This window comes from Solanum pennellii, chromosome 3 (assembly GCF_001406875.1).
Source record: "Solanum pennellii chromosome 3, SPENNV200".
Classification (NCBI taxonomy): Eukaryota; Viridiplantae; Streptophyta; class Magnoliopsida; order Solanales; family Solanaceae; genus Solanum; species Solanum pennellii.
The window spans coordinates 50,464,471-50,485,811 of record NC_028639.1 but is presented as its reverse complement, the minus strand read 5'-3'; the positions used below and the strand labels follow the sequence as shown (position 1 = coordinate 50,485,811).

Sequence of the window (21,341 nt, the reverse complement as noted above, 5' to 3'; positions counted from 1 at the left end):
CGCTAACGGGGTGGGGCTGGGGTAGGGGTGGAGGGATGATCGTGGTCGGGGGGAGGGCCGAGTGAAACTATAAAATTTTAAAATTGAAAATAGTTTTTAGAAATTGATGTTTTTTAAAAAAAATGTAATTTGAAGTTGGATGAGAGTTTTGGAAAATGTTTTCCTTAACTTTTGAAGGGAAGTCATTTTCCTTAATTTTAAGAAAAATGAGTTGATTTGGAAAACATTTTCCAAAACTTTTGTCCCAACCAAACATGAGGAAATTGAAAAACATTTTCCAGAAAATATTTTCCTTCATACCAAACACAACCTTTAAGTATAAAAACATACTTTGTATGCATTATTGATCATCTCCTAAAAGGTGACACAGGGCTATACCCATACAAATAAATTGCATTTATCAGTATTCTATATCATAAAGCATAAAAAACATTTGAATTTTATATGCTATGATGAATCTGTCATTAAGGGCTAACCAATTGGGCTTTGAAGCTTGTAATTGACATGTTAAAGGTTCAAGCAATGAGATGCATGCTTAATAACATCATTCTTCATGCCTCACTATAAGTACCAAGTATAGCAAACCTGAAACATATTGTAATACTCCAACGTGTCGAATACCGCTAACTATGAGCTTCTTCTGAAGTCTCGTAAACTTATAAATGACTCATACCTATGTCCAACCATTGAGTCGTAGACTCGTAGTGCACCATCATTATTAATCACAAAGGCAGTACTCCTACCATTCTAAGTACATTCTCCAAACCCCAAATGAAAGGGATTATTGTACTATTGTGCCTTAATTTTCTCAACTAAGAAAGACTCAGTTTATCTAAGGCTCTAAAAGCACGCTGAAGTGGTTAAGCCCTTAAATGAGGTCCAAAAGATGTTGAACGCTTTACCTCTCTTAGCGGTGCTTAAGTGTCATCATCAAGGCTTAATACATACTTTTCGTTGCCAATAGTGTAACAACACTAAATAGTTGATATTTAACTTTATCGTTATTTTTTTTCTTCGTCTATAGATTTGTTATCCATGCTTACTATTATTAGTCTTGGACTACACATATCTATATTTTCTTCATTTGCACCTTCATTCAACCTAGCCCACGATTTATTTGAGTTTTGCACCCAAAGTCCCAATGAACCTTGGAGCTTTTTATGCGCTTTACACCTTTGAAAACACTGTTGTGTAATAATCCATGCAAGTGTCTTATTAGACCCTGTGGCATAAGTGTACCCGGTGGTTAATATTACTATTTTTTAAAAAATTTTGGTTAGTCGAAGTCTGTTATTCACATTATAAGTCACACAAACAACTATATTGGACTTCATGAGATCTTACGTGTCGTTCGAAGGTGGACATTTTTGACGATGTTTTGGTCATGCGCGGGTGCGCTAGGGCTGCTCTAGTCGATTTTTTGAGTAGTTTTTTTCTCTTTTGGGATCGTCCCGTCATTCTGACCAAACCCTAGCCAGTTTTGTCCAAATTTGATTGTTGAATTAGGGTTCCGTTGATTTCTAGGTTGTTTCGAGCTAAATTTTATTTTTAGACCCAAGTAGGTAGTTTCCGACAAGTTTCTTACTGTTTTCAAGTCATGTTTCAAAAAAATGTATTTTGGGAGTGATGTTTTTGGCTCCAAAAATATGGAGATTGGAAGTTTAAGCCCTATAATTATTTTAGAAACCTTAATGGGAAGTTCAAACTATTTAGCTTGTGTTCCTTAATTGAGTTATGGTGCAAGAGTGAAGGTGTTCAAGATTACTTAACAAACAATGCTTGTGTGGTAGATGAAAAGACAAAGGCTAGTGAGGTCTAAAAGCCAAAGTACAATGGGAGAATGGAAGCTCAATCATATAGTATCTTATGATACTCAACTGATTCCAAGTTGATGCCTTCATTTTGCCTATTCCAGACATGTTATTTTGTTTGGGAAAAGGCACGTGCTTTATAAACTTATGACATCTCAATTCTATGGTGAGATTCTCGGATGAGCGGCATAAAGAAACAAGAATCAGATGTTTACTTATTTGGGACATGTACATGCAATCATGGAGGAATTTGAAAATGTTGATGTCAATCACTATGAATGTGGAAAACATCAAGAGCACAAGCTAACATTATTTCTAATTCTTACACTTGTTAGACTCCATACTTACCATGATTCAGTGCGTGATCAAGTTTTCTTTTTGATAAGAAGGGAAACCCGCAGGCGCTACCATTTGGATGCACAGGGTAAAACCCCCACTCCTATGCAATGACTCAAAAACCACATAGGAGAGGTTGACCCAGAAGTACAAGTAAAGCACTTTCTCAATTTGGATAGAGGCAGGCTATGATGGATGCTTTACATTCGAGTGGTACTTAGGAGCTTGTCTCCCTTTCTCTAGGGAAATCTATTTTTGGTTGCCCTTGGGTTTATGCAGTCAAAATATGTCCAGACGGTCAGGTTGATCGTCTTAAGACTCGCCTTGGTTCCGAATCTGGGCTTGATAATAGTGATACTTCCACTCCCGTGGCTAAAGTAGCATATGCCCGTCTTTTTATATCTATGGTGGTTGTTCGTCATTGGCCTCTTCATCAGTTGGACATTTGGGATGCTTTTCTACATGGTTATCTTGCGGAAGAAGTCTATATGGAGCAACCACCTAGTTTTGTTGCTCATGAGGAGCCTAGTAGCCTTGTATGTCGATTGTGTGTCACTCGATGGTCTGAAACAGTTTCTTCGAGCTTGATTTGAAAAGTTCCACACAGTTATCTAAGAGTTTGGCATGACTCTAGTGATGCTGATCACTCTATGTTTTATCGGCATTTTCACCAAATTTGTGTATATTTGGTTGTTTACGTTTATGATATTGTTATCACTGACAATGATCAAGATGGTATGACTAATTGAAGCAACATCTCTTAAGCATTTCCGGACTAAATACCTCGACAAATTGAAGCATATTCTAGCTATTGAGATTGCTCAGTTGGATTAGGTATTGTTACTTCTAAACACAGGTATGCTTTAGACATTCTTGAGAAGATAAAAATAATGGGATCTAGACCCATTGATACTCCTGTGGATCCGGATGGTAAGCTTCTTCGAGGACAGGGGGAGCAACTTAGCAATCTCGTAAGTTATAGATGGGTGTTTGTAAAGTTGAATTATCTCACAATGACTAGACCTTATATCTCTTTTTCCAGTGAGTGTAGTGAGTGTTGTAAGCCGTTTATGACTTCCCCTTGTGATAGTCATTGGGATGCAATTGTTCATATTTTGCTATATATAAAGCCAACACCAGGTAAAGAAAAGACTACTCTTTGAGGAGCAAGGCCATGAGCATATCATTGGGTATACAAACATTGATTGGGCAGGATGATCCTCTGATAGATGTTCAACATCTATTTATTGTGTTTTAGAAGGAGGAAACTTGGTGTCATGGAAGTGTAAAAGACAGTGTGGTTGTTCGATCTAGTGTAGAAGCAGAATATCGAGCAATGGCTGCAGCAATTGTTGAGCTAGTTTGGATAAAACCACTGCTGAGAACTAAAATTTGGCGAAATCGGTTAGATGAAATTTGTATGTGATAATCAAGCAGTCTTTCATATCGCATATTTCATGAAAAGGACTTAGCACATTGAGAGTGATTGTCACACTTTCTGGCAAAAGATTCTCTCAGGAGATACTGTTATTAAATTTGTGAAGTCATGTGATCAACTTGCAGATATCTTCACCAAGTTCCTCATCAGTTCTCGTATTAATTACATTTGTAAAAAGCTAGGGACATGATTTGTGCAATCCTACTTGAGGGAGAGTGTTAGAATAGGAATAGGAATGTACAATCTCACTTAGAATAAGAATAGGAATATGAATAGTATATAGTATCCTGAGTAGCAACTTTTTACACCACAATGGCCAGCTTCAACAATCTATCTGAAGAAAGGGATACCATAGTATGGAAGAAAGAAAGGAATGGTATTTTCTCTGTGAACTCAGCCTATAGAGAATTGAATAGATCAAATCATAGGGAGTAAAACTGGCCATGGAAGGTGATATGGAAGACCAAGATCCCATACAAAGTTAATTGCTTCATATGGCTGCTGGCTAAGGAATCAGTACTGACACATGACAATTTGAAGAAAAGGAAAATTTTCAACTATGTTCAAGATGCTTCTTATGTGGGGAACAGGTGGAGACAATCAGCCATCTGTTCTTGCACCTGCAAATGGACGGAACAACTTTGGAGGATGTTCATCAGCTTGAGAAAAATAAATTGGGTAAAGCCAGGGAGCATTAGAGGAGTTCTTAACAGTTGGAATGGTGATGGTAATGCAGCAAAAAAGGAGGAGAGATGGAAGATTGTCTCAGCATGTATATGGTGGATTATATGGAAAAAGAGAAATCAGAGGTGTTTTGAAGAGAAGCAGAATGGACTTCAAAGCTTCAAGATGAATTGTGTAGCGCTATTTTATTTTTGGTGTTAAGAGAACATTTTAGTCCAAGCAGAAGATATCTGGGATGTTTTAGATTATTTGTAAGAAATAGAGGTGATAGACGGCAATATGATTAGACTGTAATACCTTTTGAAGGGGACTACATATTTTGGATGTAGTCTACCTGTGTATATGTAGATTAGTGTTACTATCCTCAAAAAAGTACCCTACTTGCTAAATGATTGCTAAATGATTGTATTGTAGTGTATATAAATAGGATCTCTGTGTCATAATGTACATACACAATTCAATAGTATTTTCTCCTATATTTCTCACAACATGAACACAATATGATAAACCTGAATGATGATGCCGGAGTCCGTTAGCACATATACCTAACGTCCTTATGAAATTTGTTGGAAGGCATTGTTATACATTTGGCGCAAATTGTTGTAAGCAAACACACAAGCTTTGTTTTTGGGGGTGAGATATCAGTTCTTTCCTGGCCTTTCTCTTGATATTTTTATTAATTTCTTTTGTAACCCTCTATGGTCCCTAGGATCATTTGTATCCTATATTATTCTCAGTCTTGCTCTAATAGATCTCGCTATTTTGTCTTTTCCCCTTCTAGGAGATTAAGGAACTGAAATCAGTAATATCTGATTGTCAAGATGACAAAGACATGCAACAGATGGCTTCTGAAGAATTAAGTGAAGCCACAGAAGGAGAGAAGAAATTTCAGTTTCTCCTTCTGAAGTCATTACTACCCAAAGATGATGCTGATGAGAGGGACTGCATTCTTGAAGTGAGGGCAGGTAAGGAGACGTATCCGAACTTCATTTGACCTCTACTTTCATTGGTATAAAATGTGTACTCTTTTGGTAAGTCCAACATAATGATTAATTTTAAATATATTCAGGAACTGGAGGGGAAGAGGCTTCTTTATTTGCGATGGACATATTCAAAATGTGGGTTACTTGAACATGAGTTGAGTTCCTGATTTCCCTTGGTTCGACTAATAACTTCTCATTCCTGATGCTGATATTACTTTAACATCAGGTATGAAAAATACTCTGTGAAAAAAGGCTGGAAGTATGAGGTTCTAGAAATAGCTGAGTCTGATCTTAAAGGATACAAGGTTTGTCTACCATGCTTCATACATCACCTTAAATGTTACCTGAAATATATACTATTGTTGGTTTGAAATTGCAATTAACATTGTTGGATCAAAAGTTGCTTGTAAGCTTCAAATAATAGTATTAATGCCTCCAAGTAAATGATAGTGTACCATGTTTTTGTATTTTGTTGTCCCCAAATGCATGTTTTTGACTTTGCAAAATTAATCGTAGGAAGCTATTGCTTCTATCTCTGGAGCTGGTGTGTACGGGAAACTAAAATTTGAGAGTGGAATACACAGAGTTCAGGTAGTATCACCTTAAGTCTTGTGTTTTACTGCAATTTATGTAGCCAAATAAAAGATTTACTTCCTTTGCAGCGGGTGCCCGTGACAGAGAAAGGTGGACGTGTTCACACCAGTGCTGTCTCTGTTGCAATTCTCCCGCAGGCAGATCAGGTGAGTGTTGTTAGTGCAATGTATGTGGACAGTTAATAAGAATAAATACTGTTAAAATAGGAATAAGTATTTCTTACTTAGAATAGGAATTAGCATAGGAATAAGAATAGGAATTCTAGTTTGGAAAGGTTTCCAATATAGTGTCTATAAATAGGGTCTTCATGTAACAATTTAGATGCGCAATTCAATAATATTTTCTCCATTATTTCTCTCATGGTATCAGAGCATTGGTGAGAAACAAACAATTCATTTTTTGGTGACGTTTTCGGTGACGTTTGGGACGGATTTTATCATATTTTATTCTGTGGGTGTTGTGCGAAAACGAACACCACCACGAGGCTCGGAAACCTTCCACGACCAAACCCCAGCCAGAACCACCAGAAAACAGCACCGTACGCGCCCTCACGCACCAATCGAAGGTGGCAAATTCCGGCGAGATCTGGCTCACGCGCCGACGCGTGAGGACTTTTTCGGTCATAGTCTTTGAGAATTTTTTCGATAGTTGGGGTCGTCCAGCCATTCCGACCCAACCTATATTGTTTTTGACCATTTTTATTTAGATTCGATCACCAGAATTAGGGTTCCGGTGATTTTTGGGCAGTTTCCGGCGCATGAGTGTTGCTCCGGTCTCTTTTTTTTTCTTTTCGAGTTTCTCTTATGTTAGGGTCGTCTAGTGTTTTCGGTAAGAACCCATACAGTTATCTCTAGATCCGATCATCGGAATTAGGGTTTTGGTGATTTTTGTTGGCAGTTCCCAGCGAACTTCCGGCAAAATCAGAATTTTTCAGGCCACTGTGGGCAGATTCCGGTAGCTTCCAATATTTTCAGACTTGTGTAGCAGCTTCCGGCAGTTCCCAGCGTACATACGAATCCATGGAGAATAGACGGGAGAGAGAACGTTTTGAAAAATTTCGATCTAAGTGTAGTCATTGTCATAAACCTTGACAAACTCGTGACATATGTTTTATTTTGCGTGGTCGACCACCCAGTTATGATCCTGTTGTTCTAAAGGAATATATAGAGTTTCTTCGGTATCGTGCAAATAAACAAACGTCTCCACAAGTAGTTTCGGTTGCGGGTAATTCTTTTACTTGTATATCACAGTCTAACACTCTTGGATCATGGGTCATATACTCGGGGGCTTCTGATCATATCACTAGTAATAAATCACTTCTGTCTGATATAGTTTATTCACAATCTCTTCCATCTATTACATTAGCCAATGGGATACAAACAAAACCAAAAGGGGTTGGAAAAGCCAAATCCATATCTTCTGTCACTCTTTACTTTGTTCTTTATGTCCTTGGTGCTCCTTTTAATCTAGCATCGGTTAGTCGTTTGACGAAAGCCCTACATTGTAGCATAATTTTTTTTGATCATTTCTTTCTCATGCAGGACCGCAGTATGGGCAGACGATTGGAACAGGATATGAATCACAAGGCCTTTACTATCTTACCTCTTCTAATTTTTTAACAGCATGCTCCGTTACAGATTCCCTAGATCTAATTCACAAATGTTTGGGACACCCAAGTCTATCCAAACTGCAAAAGATGGTGCCTAGTTTGTCTGGTTTATCCACATTAGAAGTCGTGTCAACTTGGGAAACACACTCGTGCTACATTTTCTCGTAGTACTGAGGGTCGTTCAGAGTCTATTTTTTTCATTAGTTCATTCTAATATTTGGGGTCCTAGTAGAGTCAGTTCCCCCTTAGGATTTCGTTATTTTGTTAGTTTCATTAATGATTATTCGAGATGCACTTGGGTTTTCTTAATGAAAGATCGTTCTGAGTTATTTTCTATTTTCAAAGGTTTCTTTGCTGAAATACAAAATCAGTTTGATGTTTCTATTCGTACTTTCCGTAGTGATAATGCCTTAGAATACTTATCATCCCAATTTCAGGAATTTATGTCTCACCACGGAATCATTCACCAAAAATCTTGTCCATACACTCCTCAACAAAATGGTGTCGCAGAAAGAAAGAATAGGCATCTCATAGAGGCTGCTCGCACTCTCCTCATTGAATCTCATGTTCCGCTGCATTTTTGGGGCGATGCAGTCCTTTTCGCTTGTTATTTAATTAACAGAATGCCCTCTTCTTCTATTAAAAATCAGGTTCCACATTCCATACTGTTTCCTCAGTCACATCTCTATCCTATCCCCCCTCATGTCTTTGGGAGCACATGCTTTGTTCATAATTTAGCCCCAGGAAAAGATAAATTAGCTCCTTGTGCCCTCAAATGTGTCTTTCTTGGTTACTCTAGAGTTCAAAAAGGGTATCGTTGTTATACACATGGTCTTCATCGATACCTTATGTACGCTGATGTTACATTTTTTGAGTCTCAGCCTTACTATACATCTTCTGATCATACTGATGTCTCTATGGTCTTACCCATACCTCAAGTTTTACCTGTGCCAACCTTTGAGGGATCTACAGTTACGTCTACATCTCCAGTTGCAATGCCACCACTACTAGCTTATCATCGCCGTCCACGTCCAACCCTAGTCCCAGATGATTCATGTCATGCACCAGACCCTGCTCCTACTGCGGACTTGCCTCTACCTAGCCCACCGCTTGCACTTCAAAAAGGTATACGATCTACTCGAAATACTAACTCGCATTATACCTTCTTATGTTATCATCGTCTATCATCACCCCATTATGCCTTTGTGTCGTCTTTGTCCTTTGTTTCCATTCCTAAGACTATAGGTGAATCACTTTCTCATTCTGGATGGAGGTAGGCTATGGTTGATGAGATGTCTGTTTTACATAAGAGTGGTACGTGGGAGTTTGTCTCCCTTCCTGCAAGTAAATCTATTGTTGGTTGTCATTGGGCTTATGCAGTCAAAATTGGTCCAGATGGTCAGGTTGATCGACTTGAGGCTCGCCTTGTCGCCAAAGGGTATACTCAGATATTTGGGCTAGATTATAGTGACACTTTCGCTCCTGTGGCTAAAATAGCATCTGTTCGTCTTTTTCTATCTATGGCTGCCATTCGTCATTGGCCTCTTTATCAGTTGGACATAAAGAATGCTTTTCTGCATGGTAATCTTGAGGAAGAAGTCTATATGGAGCAACCACCTGGTTTTGTTGCTCAGGGGGAGTCTAATAGCCTTGTATGTCGATTGCGTAGGTCACTCTATGGTCTGAAACAGTCTCCTCGAGCTTGGTTTGGGAAGTTCAGCACAATAATTCAGGAATTTGGCATGACTCATAGTGGAGCTGATCACTCTGTGTTTTATCGACATTCTGCACCAGGTCGATGTATCTATTTGGTTGTTTATGTTGATGATATTGTTATCACCGGTAATGATCAAGATGGTATCACCGATTTAAAGCAACATCTTTTTAAGCACTTTCAGACTAAAGACCTTGACAGATTGAAGTATTTTCTAGGTATTGAGGTTGCTCAGTCTAATCAGGCATTGTTATCTCTCAACGCAAGTATGCCTTAGACATTCTTGAGGAGACAGGAATGATGGGATGTAGACCTATTGACACTCCGATGGATCCGAATGTTAAACTTCTTCCGGGACAGGGGGGCCACTTAGTAATCCTGAAAGGTATAGACGACTTGTTGGAAAGTTGAATTATCTCACAATGACTAGACCAAACATCTCTTTTCCTTTGAGTGTTGTATGTCAGTTTATGACTTCCCCTTGTGATAGTCATTGGGAAGCAGTTGTTCGTATTCTTCGATATATAAAGTCAGCCCATGACAAAGGACTACTCTTTGAGGATCAAGGTCATGAGCATATCATTGGATATACAGACGCTGATTGGGCAGGATCATCCTCTGACAGACGTTTGACATCCAAATATTGTGTTTTAGTTGGAGGTAATTTGGTGTCGTGGAAGAGTAAGAAACAAAATGTGGTTGCTCGATCTAGTGCAAAATCAGAATATCAAGCAATGGCGACAACAACTTGTGAGTTAGTTTGGATCAAACAGTTACTGGGAGAAATAAAATTTGGCAAAATTGATCAGATGAAACTTGTGTGTGATAATCAAGCGGCTCTTCATATCGCATCAAATCCAGTGTTTCATGAAAGGACTAAGCACATTGTGATTGACTGTCACTTTGTCAGAGAAAAAATACTCTCAGGAGATATTGTTACAAAATTTGTGAAGTCAAATGATCAGCTTGCAGATATGTTCACTAAGTCTCTCACATGTCCTCGTATTAATTACATCTGTAACAAGCTAGGTGCATATAATTTGTATGCACCAGCTTGAGGGGGAGTGTTAGAATAGGAATAAGTATTTCTTACTTAAATAGGAATAAGAATAGGAATCTAGTTGGAAAAAGTTTCCAATGTAGTGTCTATAAATAGGGTCTTCATGTAACAATTTAGATGCGCAATTCAATAATATTTTCTCCATTATTTCTCTCAAATACAATTTTAAAAACTCATCAAGAGAGCAGTGTGCTCAAGGCTCCAAGATACTGGACTTTAGATGCTTACCGTGCATCAGATCAAGGCTCTTCAGCACTTTTATCTTTTAAAAGGAAATGATTCTTTGCGATATTATTAATCTCATCGTTCGCATAAGCATGGGAAACACTAGGGTGGGATTGGTGGGTTAAAAATCTTAGGAGGATACTGAGCATGTCCTTATAAGTGATAGCATATTCATGCACTCACAGTGTGTGTTTGTGTTATAAAATATCTATTTACACACAAATATACGTGCAGGGTGTGTTCTAGCATACAATAGATGCATGTCTTGTTAACCCCTGGCTAGAACTTTCCACGGCTTGATGTCACGTCCTTAATCTTCTACTAAGCACACCTGCGGCACTTGACAACTTGCTCACGATCTTGCACCATTTGCTCAAGATCTTGCATTACCAAGTCAACCCAAGACACTAGGAATCACTAAGAGAATGGTAGAGAAAACACGAGATTGCTAGGAAGTATTGTGTTGTAGATAACTTTGATTGATTTTTGCTCGATCATTTTACAAATGAATACCTGATCACACTCAAAACTCGTCCTTACAAGGATAAGTGGCTGTTGCAAATATAATTCGGCTTTCTTTGTGACTAGAGTTGATTCCACAGAGAACTATCAAAGCTTTCTTCTGTATCACTAAGAAATTTTAATAATCAGTTTCTAAAGGTTTTTTCTTTTAATTCTTTTTGTTATGACTTAAATAAGAACTAAAATAAGTAGAAATAATCAAACAAATAAGTAATATGAATAAACTCATAATATGCCCACTATAATCTTGTCGAGTTATTCTCTGTCGACCATGAACCTTTAGTCAGTACAATTGTTTATCAACATATAATAGTGATTTCATATCGCTATACTCTCGAATGAGCTCTAGTTAACTGATTTACTCTGTTCACATTGATCGCACCAAAGTTTTGTTATCTCTAACTTCCATTTTTAAATCCCGGTCATTAATCTCTAAATGCCTTGAAGTGGTGTTGTTCAACTTAAAACCCAATCTCACTGTCTCTCTCAAGAACAGTAAAATACCACGACACTGTTAATTGAGGGCCTTCAATAAAATATAGTTGAACAAATAGATATAATGTAAAACTACTTGATCATAGTAGAACAAAATCGCTAGTTCATCCACAATGAGTTCCATAAGTCATCCTAGAAAATAATCTAGCTACTCATAATGGAGTTTAAAAACATAGTATAGATTTGCATAACGAACAAATAAAAGAGTAAAAAAAAATGATACTCTATGTTGAATCCCTAGTTATCAACTCTTCTCCTTGTTCTTGCCTCTCAAAAACTGTGTAACCCTTTAAATATCTAGTGAATATGCTATTTATACTGCACATCTTTAATCTCTTGAAGAAAATAACCTTCAGCCAAAATAATTTGACCCCGTCACATTTTTGCCTGTACGCTCTGCGAGCTAGATATGTGGCGCTTTGTGTACGGCCAATTGCTATGTTCCTCAATTATTTCTTCATTTTTCTTGGTCCTTTAGCTCAATGACTCTTTGATGCGATCTTGATAATTCTAGTGGGCTTCTACTCAGTCTTTGGAGTTCCGTAACAAGTCTGAATTTGCTCCAAACATGCCTATTATATCTGACAAATCTCCTATCCAAAGAAACACACATAATAAGCACATAACAATAGTAATAATGATCAAGTGATGACAAAAGAAAACATATGAGGCCTTTACAACTACTAAATGTATGCATTTTATGCCAAATATCAATACCCCTCTTTATACTACTCACTTAGGGGCTAATATGCAAATAAAAACTGTTACACAAGTCCCTACATATTTACAAATAAACCCTTTTACTAAAGTTCTCTACATGCCTAGAATATTTTAAAGCCTTTCTATCTAGACCCGAAGTATACCATAGGCGTAACATGTCATATAGGACCCCGAGAAGCCCTACACAAGCCACTTAACATACACCATACAAAATAATAGAATTAAAGAACTCAAAAGACTTCTTATATCATAAAGAGTTTGACAAAGCCGGAAGTCTAACATAAGTCTCAAAGCCATCGAATACATCATAAGGAAAGTGATTAGGACGTAACCCATGCATCAGATACAAGTCTGAAATGATAATGACATAAAGCAAAAAAAAGTGTCTCGGTCCCTCAGAACATGAAGACTCACCAATCTTCAATCGAAGCACTTAAGGGATGTCTAGCCACAAGTGCGTGGAATAGGAACATCAGATCCTACATTAGTGAAATAATGTAAGCACAAGTATGTATTAATACATGGAATGTACTAAGTATGATAACAATGCATAAAAGTTTTGAAATCATGCTAAAAATGACTTTACATGACATGCAATGACCAAGCTAAATCATCAAATAACATGTTAGAATATATGTCATAATCATGGTCAATGCAAGCTAAACATCTTTAAACACATTTGAAATACTTTAGAAAGTAACCTTAATTCGTTATTGTGGGAAGTTTGCCATTACCCGACATAGACCATGTGAGCTATAACATGGAATACAGTGTCTATCCCACACCAAAAAGAGATGTCCTTACTTGCCAAGGTATGAATCATAAACTTGAGCTAAACTGGATCCACTGGCTAATGTCTCTCTAAGACAAACATATGGTGACACATAGTTATGGGACATGGGTAATTACCAATAGGCCACTTGGTGCTAGGCATAAATCCCACAAAATAGTCATTAATCATTTCATCTTATTATCCATGGAAAGACAATAAAGTAGCTGATCCATGCTAGAGTCCATTTAGAGTAACTCCTAAATCAAGATTCAACTTTAGTTGAGAAAATCTTTCAACCCTCTGAGACCTTCTTGTGAGAATAACCTTTCACAAGAACAATTAATCTCAAAGCAATTCAAATCATTCATATCAATTCCATAGAAAGAACATGCCTATCTTCATAAATTCATAATTCATAGTTTATAAACTTAATCACATGCTCATAGTCTGAAGTTCATGGGGCATGCATGAGTTCGTATGAATTAAACTCTATGACCCTCTTTAGATCATTATGTAATATTCCAGTGGTTGCCGGAAGGAATGACGTCATAGCTCCTGTAATTACCTCAATTCATACATAATTAGATAGAAAACAGTCAATTTGATCAAGATTGAAACTAACCCATGAACATTGACTAAAACCCTAACTTTGATTGGGTAATCTAGCTTTGCAAAATTGGAGAATTTAAGAACCCTATGAAGGAAAGGACTCCATAGGTGAATACTATCAAACGTTGATTCTTTAAGCCCAAGAAAAATGGTGAATTTGGAGACTTGAATGGAACTCTAGCTCTTCTTTCTTCCTTAGACTTGAGAAAATTTAAGAGGATGAATTCGGTCAAGTTTTGGGAATTTAGGAGAATGAGTTTAAACGGGTAAATTAGGGTCTTAAAATGTTTATATAGGGCCTAGCGTAGAACGTAAAACGACATAGTATTGGGTTAAAACAATTAGGAGAAGACCCAAAAGCCCTTCAAAAATAATTGTCAAACCTTGCCTACGGTTTGTGTACCTACGGATCGTATTGGTCAACCATAGATAGGTTACCGGGGCCTTAAAATTCATCCACCTTTGATGGATCCCATGTACGGTTTGTAGGTCTTCCTACGGTCCGTACATGTCATCCGTGAAATCCAACTTTGACAATCAAAATTTCACCAAGTCTGAGACTCACCTATGAGACCTATTTACGACTCGTCCTGGTAAACCTTTAAAGGGTATTGAGACTTTTCTTTTTAAAAAAATATTTTCCCACTACCTACGGTTGCCATATACGGCCCGTAGAAGCTTCTATGGTCTGTAGATGAGACTCGTAAATACAGACACCAACCCAAAAACTACAATTTTCCTTCTTTTCCAAATTCGAGGTGTTACACTTTCAAGAATTCTTCGTAGATATTTTAGAGTCTTCCCTAAAACTCTCCACGGCTTTAGAATCTTCCCACAAATGCTTATCATGTAAGCTTCCACATGGACAATTTTATGCCATGTGGTGCCTAAGTGGCATGATGACATGGGAGGTCATCACATTGATCCTTTAAAACATACTTTATACCTCCTTTATAAAAATAAAATGACATACCTAATGCCTCCCTCGTAAAAAAAAAGACATACTTTATGCCACCCTTACAAAAGTAAATAAAAGACATACTTTATGCTGTATTATTTAAATTTCATGTGTCATGTTTGACGCACCTTAGAAGAAGGAAAGTAGGGAGAGGGGGAAGGGGTAGAGAACAGGCGCATGCGCATGTTCAAGTGTATTTGGATTAGATATATCCACAAGTTTCTTTTTAGTTTTAGTTGATCGTTTAAGGTTGACAGTGATGTTACCTGACTGCTTATTGCTTTGTTAATCTTTGAATCTTCGTCAGCTAGATGTGAAGTTAAGGAATGAAGATTTGAAAATGGACACTTACAGATCAGGGGGATCAGGAGGTCAGCATGCAAACACCACAAACAGTGCTGTTAGAATCACTCACGTGCCATCAGGAATAACTGTTTCCATACAAGATCAACGCTCCCAGCATATGGTAAAGTGTGCAACCTTTTGGCAGTTTTTCCCTTGGCCGTGTGATTTGTTCAAAGTCTTAGCATAATTCTGAGCAGCAATTTTTATGTGTTCCGTGCATTGTTTTGACTAAACGTCATGACAATCTATGGTAAATTATACTTTTAATTTCCTTCTGCTTTTCTCTGTTCATCTTGTTGATATGTTATGTGCAAATCACATTAGTTTATTTTGTTTTTTATGACTTTCTTCTTGTACTATGTTTTGTATTACTGTTACTTCTTCACCAACCTTTGACAGCACAGTTGAATAGATGAATAATTATAAACCTAATTTCTCATGAGGCTCACTCATTATCAAACATTCTTAGGGATTGTTTGGTTGTTGGTTAGAATTTTGCATGTATTAGTAATAACTTTTTTTATTAACCAGAGTTTCTATCCTGCATAAAATAATACATAATTTCCTTCATAACTAATACATGTATTAGCTATGTGGATTCTAAATTGATAATTAACATGTATTTGGTGTATTGAATTTTATACATAGCAAAAAATGCTAACAAACATGGTGCAAGTTATCCAAAGTTTAGTACATGAATAAATCACCTCCTCGCCAATAATTTCATTTGATAGCCGGTAGAGTTATGTAAGTATTCGTTATGATAGAATCTATGTATGATTTTATGCAAGTATTAAATATGTAGGATTTAGTTATTCATGACTTTGTGTATTAGTTATACATGTACTCACTCCGTTTAAAAAAGAATGACCTCCTTTCCTTTTTAGTCTGTTTAAAAAAGAATGACCTCTTTCTTTTTTTTTAATAACATTTTAATTTCAGTTTTCCACATGACATGTTTAAAGCCACAAGATCAAAGGACAATTTTGTATATTTGACCTAACTTTAATTTAGGACCACAAGATTGAAAAGTCTTCTTTATACTCTTAAACTGCGTGTCAAGTCAAACCAGGTCATTCTTTGTGAAACGGAGAGAGTATTATTTATTCCACCTATCCAGCTTAAAGTAACACATAAATTCCCTCCTAACTTGTACATGTATTAGTATGCGAGTTTCTAAATTGCAAACCAAACATCATATTAATTTAGACATTAATAACTTACCTCCTAACCTAGCACCAAGCATGATATTACTTATGCAGGATTTCTCACTTAGACCCAATAGCGGGCAGCATGAAGCACTCTAAGATAATAGCACCAAGCATGGTATTACTTATGCAGGATTTTTTACTTAGACCCAATAGCGGGCAGCATGAAGCACTCTAAGATAGGGCATGCTCTACTGCATGCCGCCCGCTTGATCTGGCATGCAAGATTTAATGCCAGCATAACTCACCTCCAAAATCAGCTACCAAACGACCCTTAGTGTTAAAATTATCCACTATCCAACTGCTAACTGTTTAGGAACTTGTCTATCTGGTATGCTTTGTGTGCGAAATTATATCTTTCTTGCTGTTGGCAGTTACCTTGATCTATTAAAACCTGAGCTCATGTAACAGTTTGCTAGTTACTTGAGATGAATTTGCAGAAATAAATAAAGCTGTAACATGGTTCCTCAATTGTCTTGGTCTCCCTGAGTAACATATTAAGCAGTTTGAAGGAGTAAACAGATTTTGAGGATGTGTGCCTCTTTTAGTATTCTTATAATATTCTTAGTTTTATATGTTGAACCTACTGCTTGCTCATTTAGTTCATTTTGCTATGTGTTCCTTGGCATCATTGCTGATTTTTCGGTTAGGAGCCATTCCGGCATGATAGTTTGTTAGCCTCTGGTTGCTTTGATGTTGTTTTTCTTTCTGTAAATCTCTTAGCCCACTCATTTGCTTCTTTCATCTTGGAATTTTGTTCAGAACAAGGCCAAAGCACTAAAAATATTATGTGCAAAACTATATGAAATAGAGCGACTCAGCAATCAGTCAAGTAGATCGAAACTTCGATTGGAGCAGGTAAAATTTAGTGACATAAAGAATATTTCTTCTGTTTCCTTTTTGGAATATTAATACTATATTATTTACACATGTTGAGTAGATTGGGAGTGGGGACAGATCAGAGCGGATCCGCACCTATAATTTTCCTCAAGGACGGGTTACTGATCACCGTGTTGGCATCACAACTCATTCCATAGATGATGTTCTCCAGGGAGAAGATTTGGATGCTTTTATTGATGCTCTCCTATTGCGGCAGGAAATGGACGCGATTGCATCATTCAGCTCCACGTAATGTTAGCTTAAAACAGTATGGCTAGTTACCCTTTATTGATCTTCCTTTGGTGGAGGGATTGTGCAGTGATAAATTGTTGTTTCCATTGTGGTTGAAGCTGTTATAAGAGCAGCAGTTTTTAAACCTTTCAATACATTAGAATGGAGGGAAGAAGTTAATACGTTTTAGGTTAGGGAAAGCTGAAAAATAATGTACGACTCGGCAGCTCCTTTTCTTTCTTTTCCTTGCGAGACCGGAAACATCTGAAATTGCTACTACATTCTGTGTGGGGTTGGTAGGACACTCATAAGTTTTTTGTAGTGGATTTGGTAGGGATACAAGTCATTTTCATGAAATAGATGTATTTTCCAGTATTTGGTTTGTCAGGAAAATATTGTCCTCAAATACCATATGATTTGAAGATCACAAATATTATTAGCATATCAGACCCTTCTGATTTAAAAATTAATAATAATAATAATAATAATAACAATAATAATAATAATAATAATAATAATATGATGATGAATTATGATTAAGACGTTTGAATTCGAAAAAACATTTGAATATTAAGATGTGCATTAAGATCTAGATGTTCAGATCTGAATATACATCTAAATATTAGGACATTATTTCTAGATTTGAATATTGGATGATTCAGATTGTTTGTTTTTAATATCTGAATATAATGTGGATATGGAATTAAATCGTTATCAATAAAATATTGTTAAAAATTCATTTCGTCAAAAAAATATTTTTAATATTTATAATCGTTTGAAAAATTGAATTATATCATTGTTGAAAAAAAAAAGAAGAAGGTTCCATATTATCAATGTCTAACATATATATTAATTGAAAAAAGTTAAATGATTTCTAGATGTTCCATATTATCAATGCCTAACATATACTAAAGGATTTCTATTTTTCCCAATGACCTTGAATCGATTCTCTAAATTGTGAACCATTAGGTTCTTTCATGTTTTTGTAGGTGTCAATTTCACAAAATATATTAATAGTTGTAATGTATAACGATTCTTTCCATCCAAGGCGATCTAATTTTTTCTTTCATTCTTCAAACACTATTTTTTTTAATCAATAGCATTCGCCTAACTAGAAGGGCGGATCACCAGAATGGCCTGAACTCGCCTAAAGTAACATTGCTCACAATTGAAAATATTCAAGGTTGATCAGCGAACTAATGAAGAAAATAACGACTTAACGATTTGATGGGCGAACTAGATGATCATCGACGAAGGTGACATGATATGGATAAAATCTGAAGAAACATCAAAGGTGATACTAAGTGATTTGCCGAATATGAAAGGCAAACTCAAACAAGTTTGTCGATTGAGGTTCAAAAGCCTAAAGCCCGAAGCAAGAGAAAGACGAGCTAAAGAGTAGACGAAGATCCGCTGAATAATTTTAGCGAGCCCGAATAGCGCCCCCGAAGTGGGAAACTATAAGTTTTCTAAAGGAAGAAAATGTATTAGATTTTAGAGGAGATTTTTTGAATAGAATTTTAGTTTCTAACATTGTATGAGTTTTGATTTCTTAGAGAAATATTCTTAGTTTTGGAGTTTTAACTTTTGCTCTTGGATTTGACAATCTGAAGTCTAAATTAAAGTGAGTGTTTATTATAATTGTTTAAATTCATAACACAAATGATTGCCTTCATGATAGGTATAGTTTCTTTACTTTTTATGATGTGTGGCTAAACATTCAATTTTATGGGTGAAATTATGAGGTTGAGTGTTGATTTGATATAGGGGAAATTTTAGAAAAGGTGACATTAAGGTGTCAAAATAAAGGGGTGGTGACATAAGTCTTAAGTATTGAATGTAGGTGACAATTATTATGTGATTAATGATTAAGGATTGTGGAGTTGCCCTTAAGTTTATAAATAGACATTCTGGTCCATTAAATTAAAAGAGGGGTAAAAGGGTAAATGACAAAATCTAATTTAAGCAATTTTGTTGGAAATCGAAATTGGAGGGAAGCCACCAGTGAGTTGTACGTATTCCCCCTCTTCTTCTTCCTCCTCCTCCTTCTTCTTTAATTAATTTCTTCAGGTACAATAAGTGGAGGGATTATTTGTAGGTATTAATCGTCGTGGTGAATGAGTCGAGAAGAAAAATTTATATATTTGGCGTTGAAAGAATGGTATGAAGCGGAGTGTCGTTAGGAATGACTGTCGAAAGAAATATTTTGTATGATGATTTTATTTGAAAGGGTGTCAGAACCTCATTTATTAGGAGAAAGACCAATTTGTTGCATTGTTCATCAATTCTATCACCTTCATTGTGAATTATATAGTTGTGATTTAGAAATAGATGAAGTAATTAAATTTCTATATTAATTAAATTTTCATGTGTGACAAATTATATACATTTCTTGCAAACTCATAGGGAAAAGTGACTTTTTTGTGTTTTGTACTGATTTTTGAATTTGTTCTTTATAAAATATTTCATCTAAAAAAATTGACTTTTTCGTTGCTAAATCGCTCATTTATCTCTTAGCCCATCCTTGAAGTGACATTATACACATTTTGTTGGAAAAATTGCAACAAAAATGTCATATGTGGCAACATATATATATCATACAATGATCTTTGGGGGTTAATTCAATCAAATTGTCACCTAATTTAATGTGTAACACTAATATATAGTCTTACAACATGTCTAAGTACAAAATTATGATCTAATACAACAAGCTCCATCAATTCTATCAATTATTTTTACAAAGACTATTATACCACTAGTTCATCATACAATGACCAAGTAAGTCCATATGACAGTTAAATAACAATTTGTTAATCGTTGTTTCAAGTATTATAGCATATTTTTATTGCTTAATTATGATTCAAAGTACTAAAATTTAGTCCAATGTGATATTTTTCCATTCATAAATCACTCACTTTATCGATTAAGTCATCCTTGAAGTAACGTATGTGGCAACATATGCACGTTCTGTTGGAAAAATTGCAACAAACATGTCAAATGTGGCAACATATGTAAATCCTAATCAATTAAATTGTCACTTAATTCAACATGTAACAATAATATATAGTCCTATAATATGTCTAAGTATAAAATTATGGTCTAATACAACAACGTTCATCAATTCTATCAATTATTTTTGCAAAGAATATCATACCACTAGTTCATCATACAATGACCAAATAACTCGATATGATAGTTAATAACACCCTTGTAAATTGTTGTTTCAAATGTTACTGCATATTTTTATTGCTCAACTATAATACAAAGTACTAAAATTTGGTCCAATTTGGCATTTTTTCATTTCTAAATTGCTCAATTTATCGATTAAGTCATCCTTGAAGTGACATATGTGACAACATATGCACGTTTTATTAAAAAAATTGCAACAAACACGTCATATGTGGCAACATATGCATATCCTAAAGTGATCTTTTGGGGGTTAATTCAATTAAATTGTCACTTAATTCAACATGTAGCACTAATATATAGTCCTACAACATGTCTAAGTATAAAATTATGCTCTAATACAACAACCTTCATCAACTCTATCAATTATTTTTACAAAGTCTATCATACCACTAGTTCATCATACAGTGACCAAGTAACTCAATATGATAGTTATATAACACCCTTGTAAATCATTGTCCCAAGTGTTATAACATATTTTTATTGCTTAATTATGGTCCAAAGTACTAAAATTTGATAAAATTTGATATTTTTTCATTCCTAAATCGCTTAATTTATCGATTAGTCCATCCTTTAAGTGACATATGTGGCAACATATGCACGTTCTGTTAGAAAAATTGCAACAAAAATGTCATATGTTGCAATATATGTATATCCTAAAATGTGCTTTTTAGAGTCAATTCAGTTAAATTGTCACCTAATTCAACATGTAACACTAATATATAGTCCTACAACATTTCTAAGTACAAAATTATGGTATAATACAACAACCTTCATCAATTCTATCAATTATTTTTACAAAGACTATCATACCACTAGTTCTATCATACAATGACCACGTAACTCTATATGATACTTATATAACACCTTTCTAAATCATTGTTTCAAGTGTTATAGCATATTTTTATTGCTTAATTTTTGTCAAATGTACTAAAATTTGATCCAATTTTAAATTTTTTCAT

General features: G+C 35.7%; 1 protein-coding gene across 3 annotated transcripts in view; it reads left to right on the top strand.

The window, feature by feature from the left end:
- LOC107015253 (peptide chain release factor 1) overlaps positions 1 to 17,635 on the top strand; it is a 32,269-nt gene extending 14,634 nt beyond the window's left edge. For 2 of the 3 annotated variants that reach the window (XM_015215461.2, XM_015215466.2), the window contains exons 6-13: positions 5,051 to 5,234; positions 5,339 to 5,387; positions 5,479 to 5,557; positions 5,769 to 5,843; positions 5,915 to 5,992; positions 14,838 to 14,996; positions 16,846 to 16,941; positions 17,024 to 17,635. In XM_015215461.2, the coding sequence (XP_015070947.1) occupies positions 5,051 to 5,234; positions 5,339 to 5,387; positions 5,479 to 5,557; positions 5,769 to 5,843; positions 5,915 to 5,992; positions 14,838 to 14,996; positions 16,846 to 16,941; positions 17,024 to 17,215 (912 nt within the window). In that variant the 3' untranslated portion in view covers positions 17,216 to 17,635. Of the gene's footprint in view, positions 1 to 5,050; positions 5,235 to 5,338; positions 5,388 to 5,478; positions 5,558 to 5,768; positions 5,844 to 5,914; positions 5,993 to 7,491; positions 8,581 to 14,837; positions 14,997 to 16,845; positions 16,942 to 17,023 lie in introns of those variants that run through there. The other variant, XM_027915741.1, reaches the window with a different exon arrangement.
- The last annotated feature ends 3,706 nt before the right edge of the window (positions 17,636 to 21,341 follow it).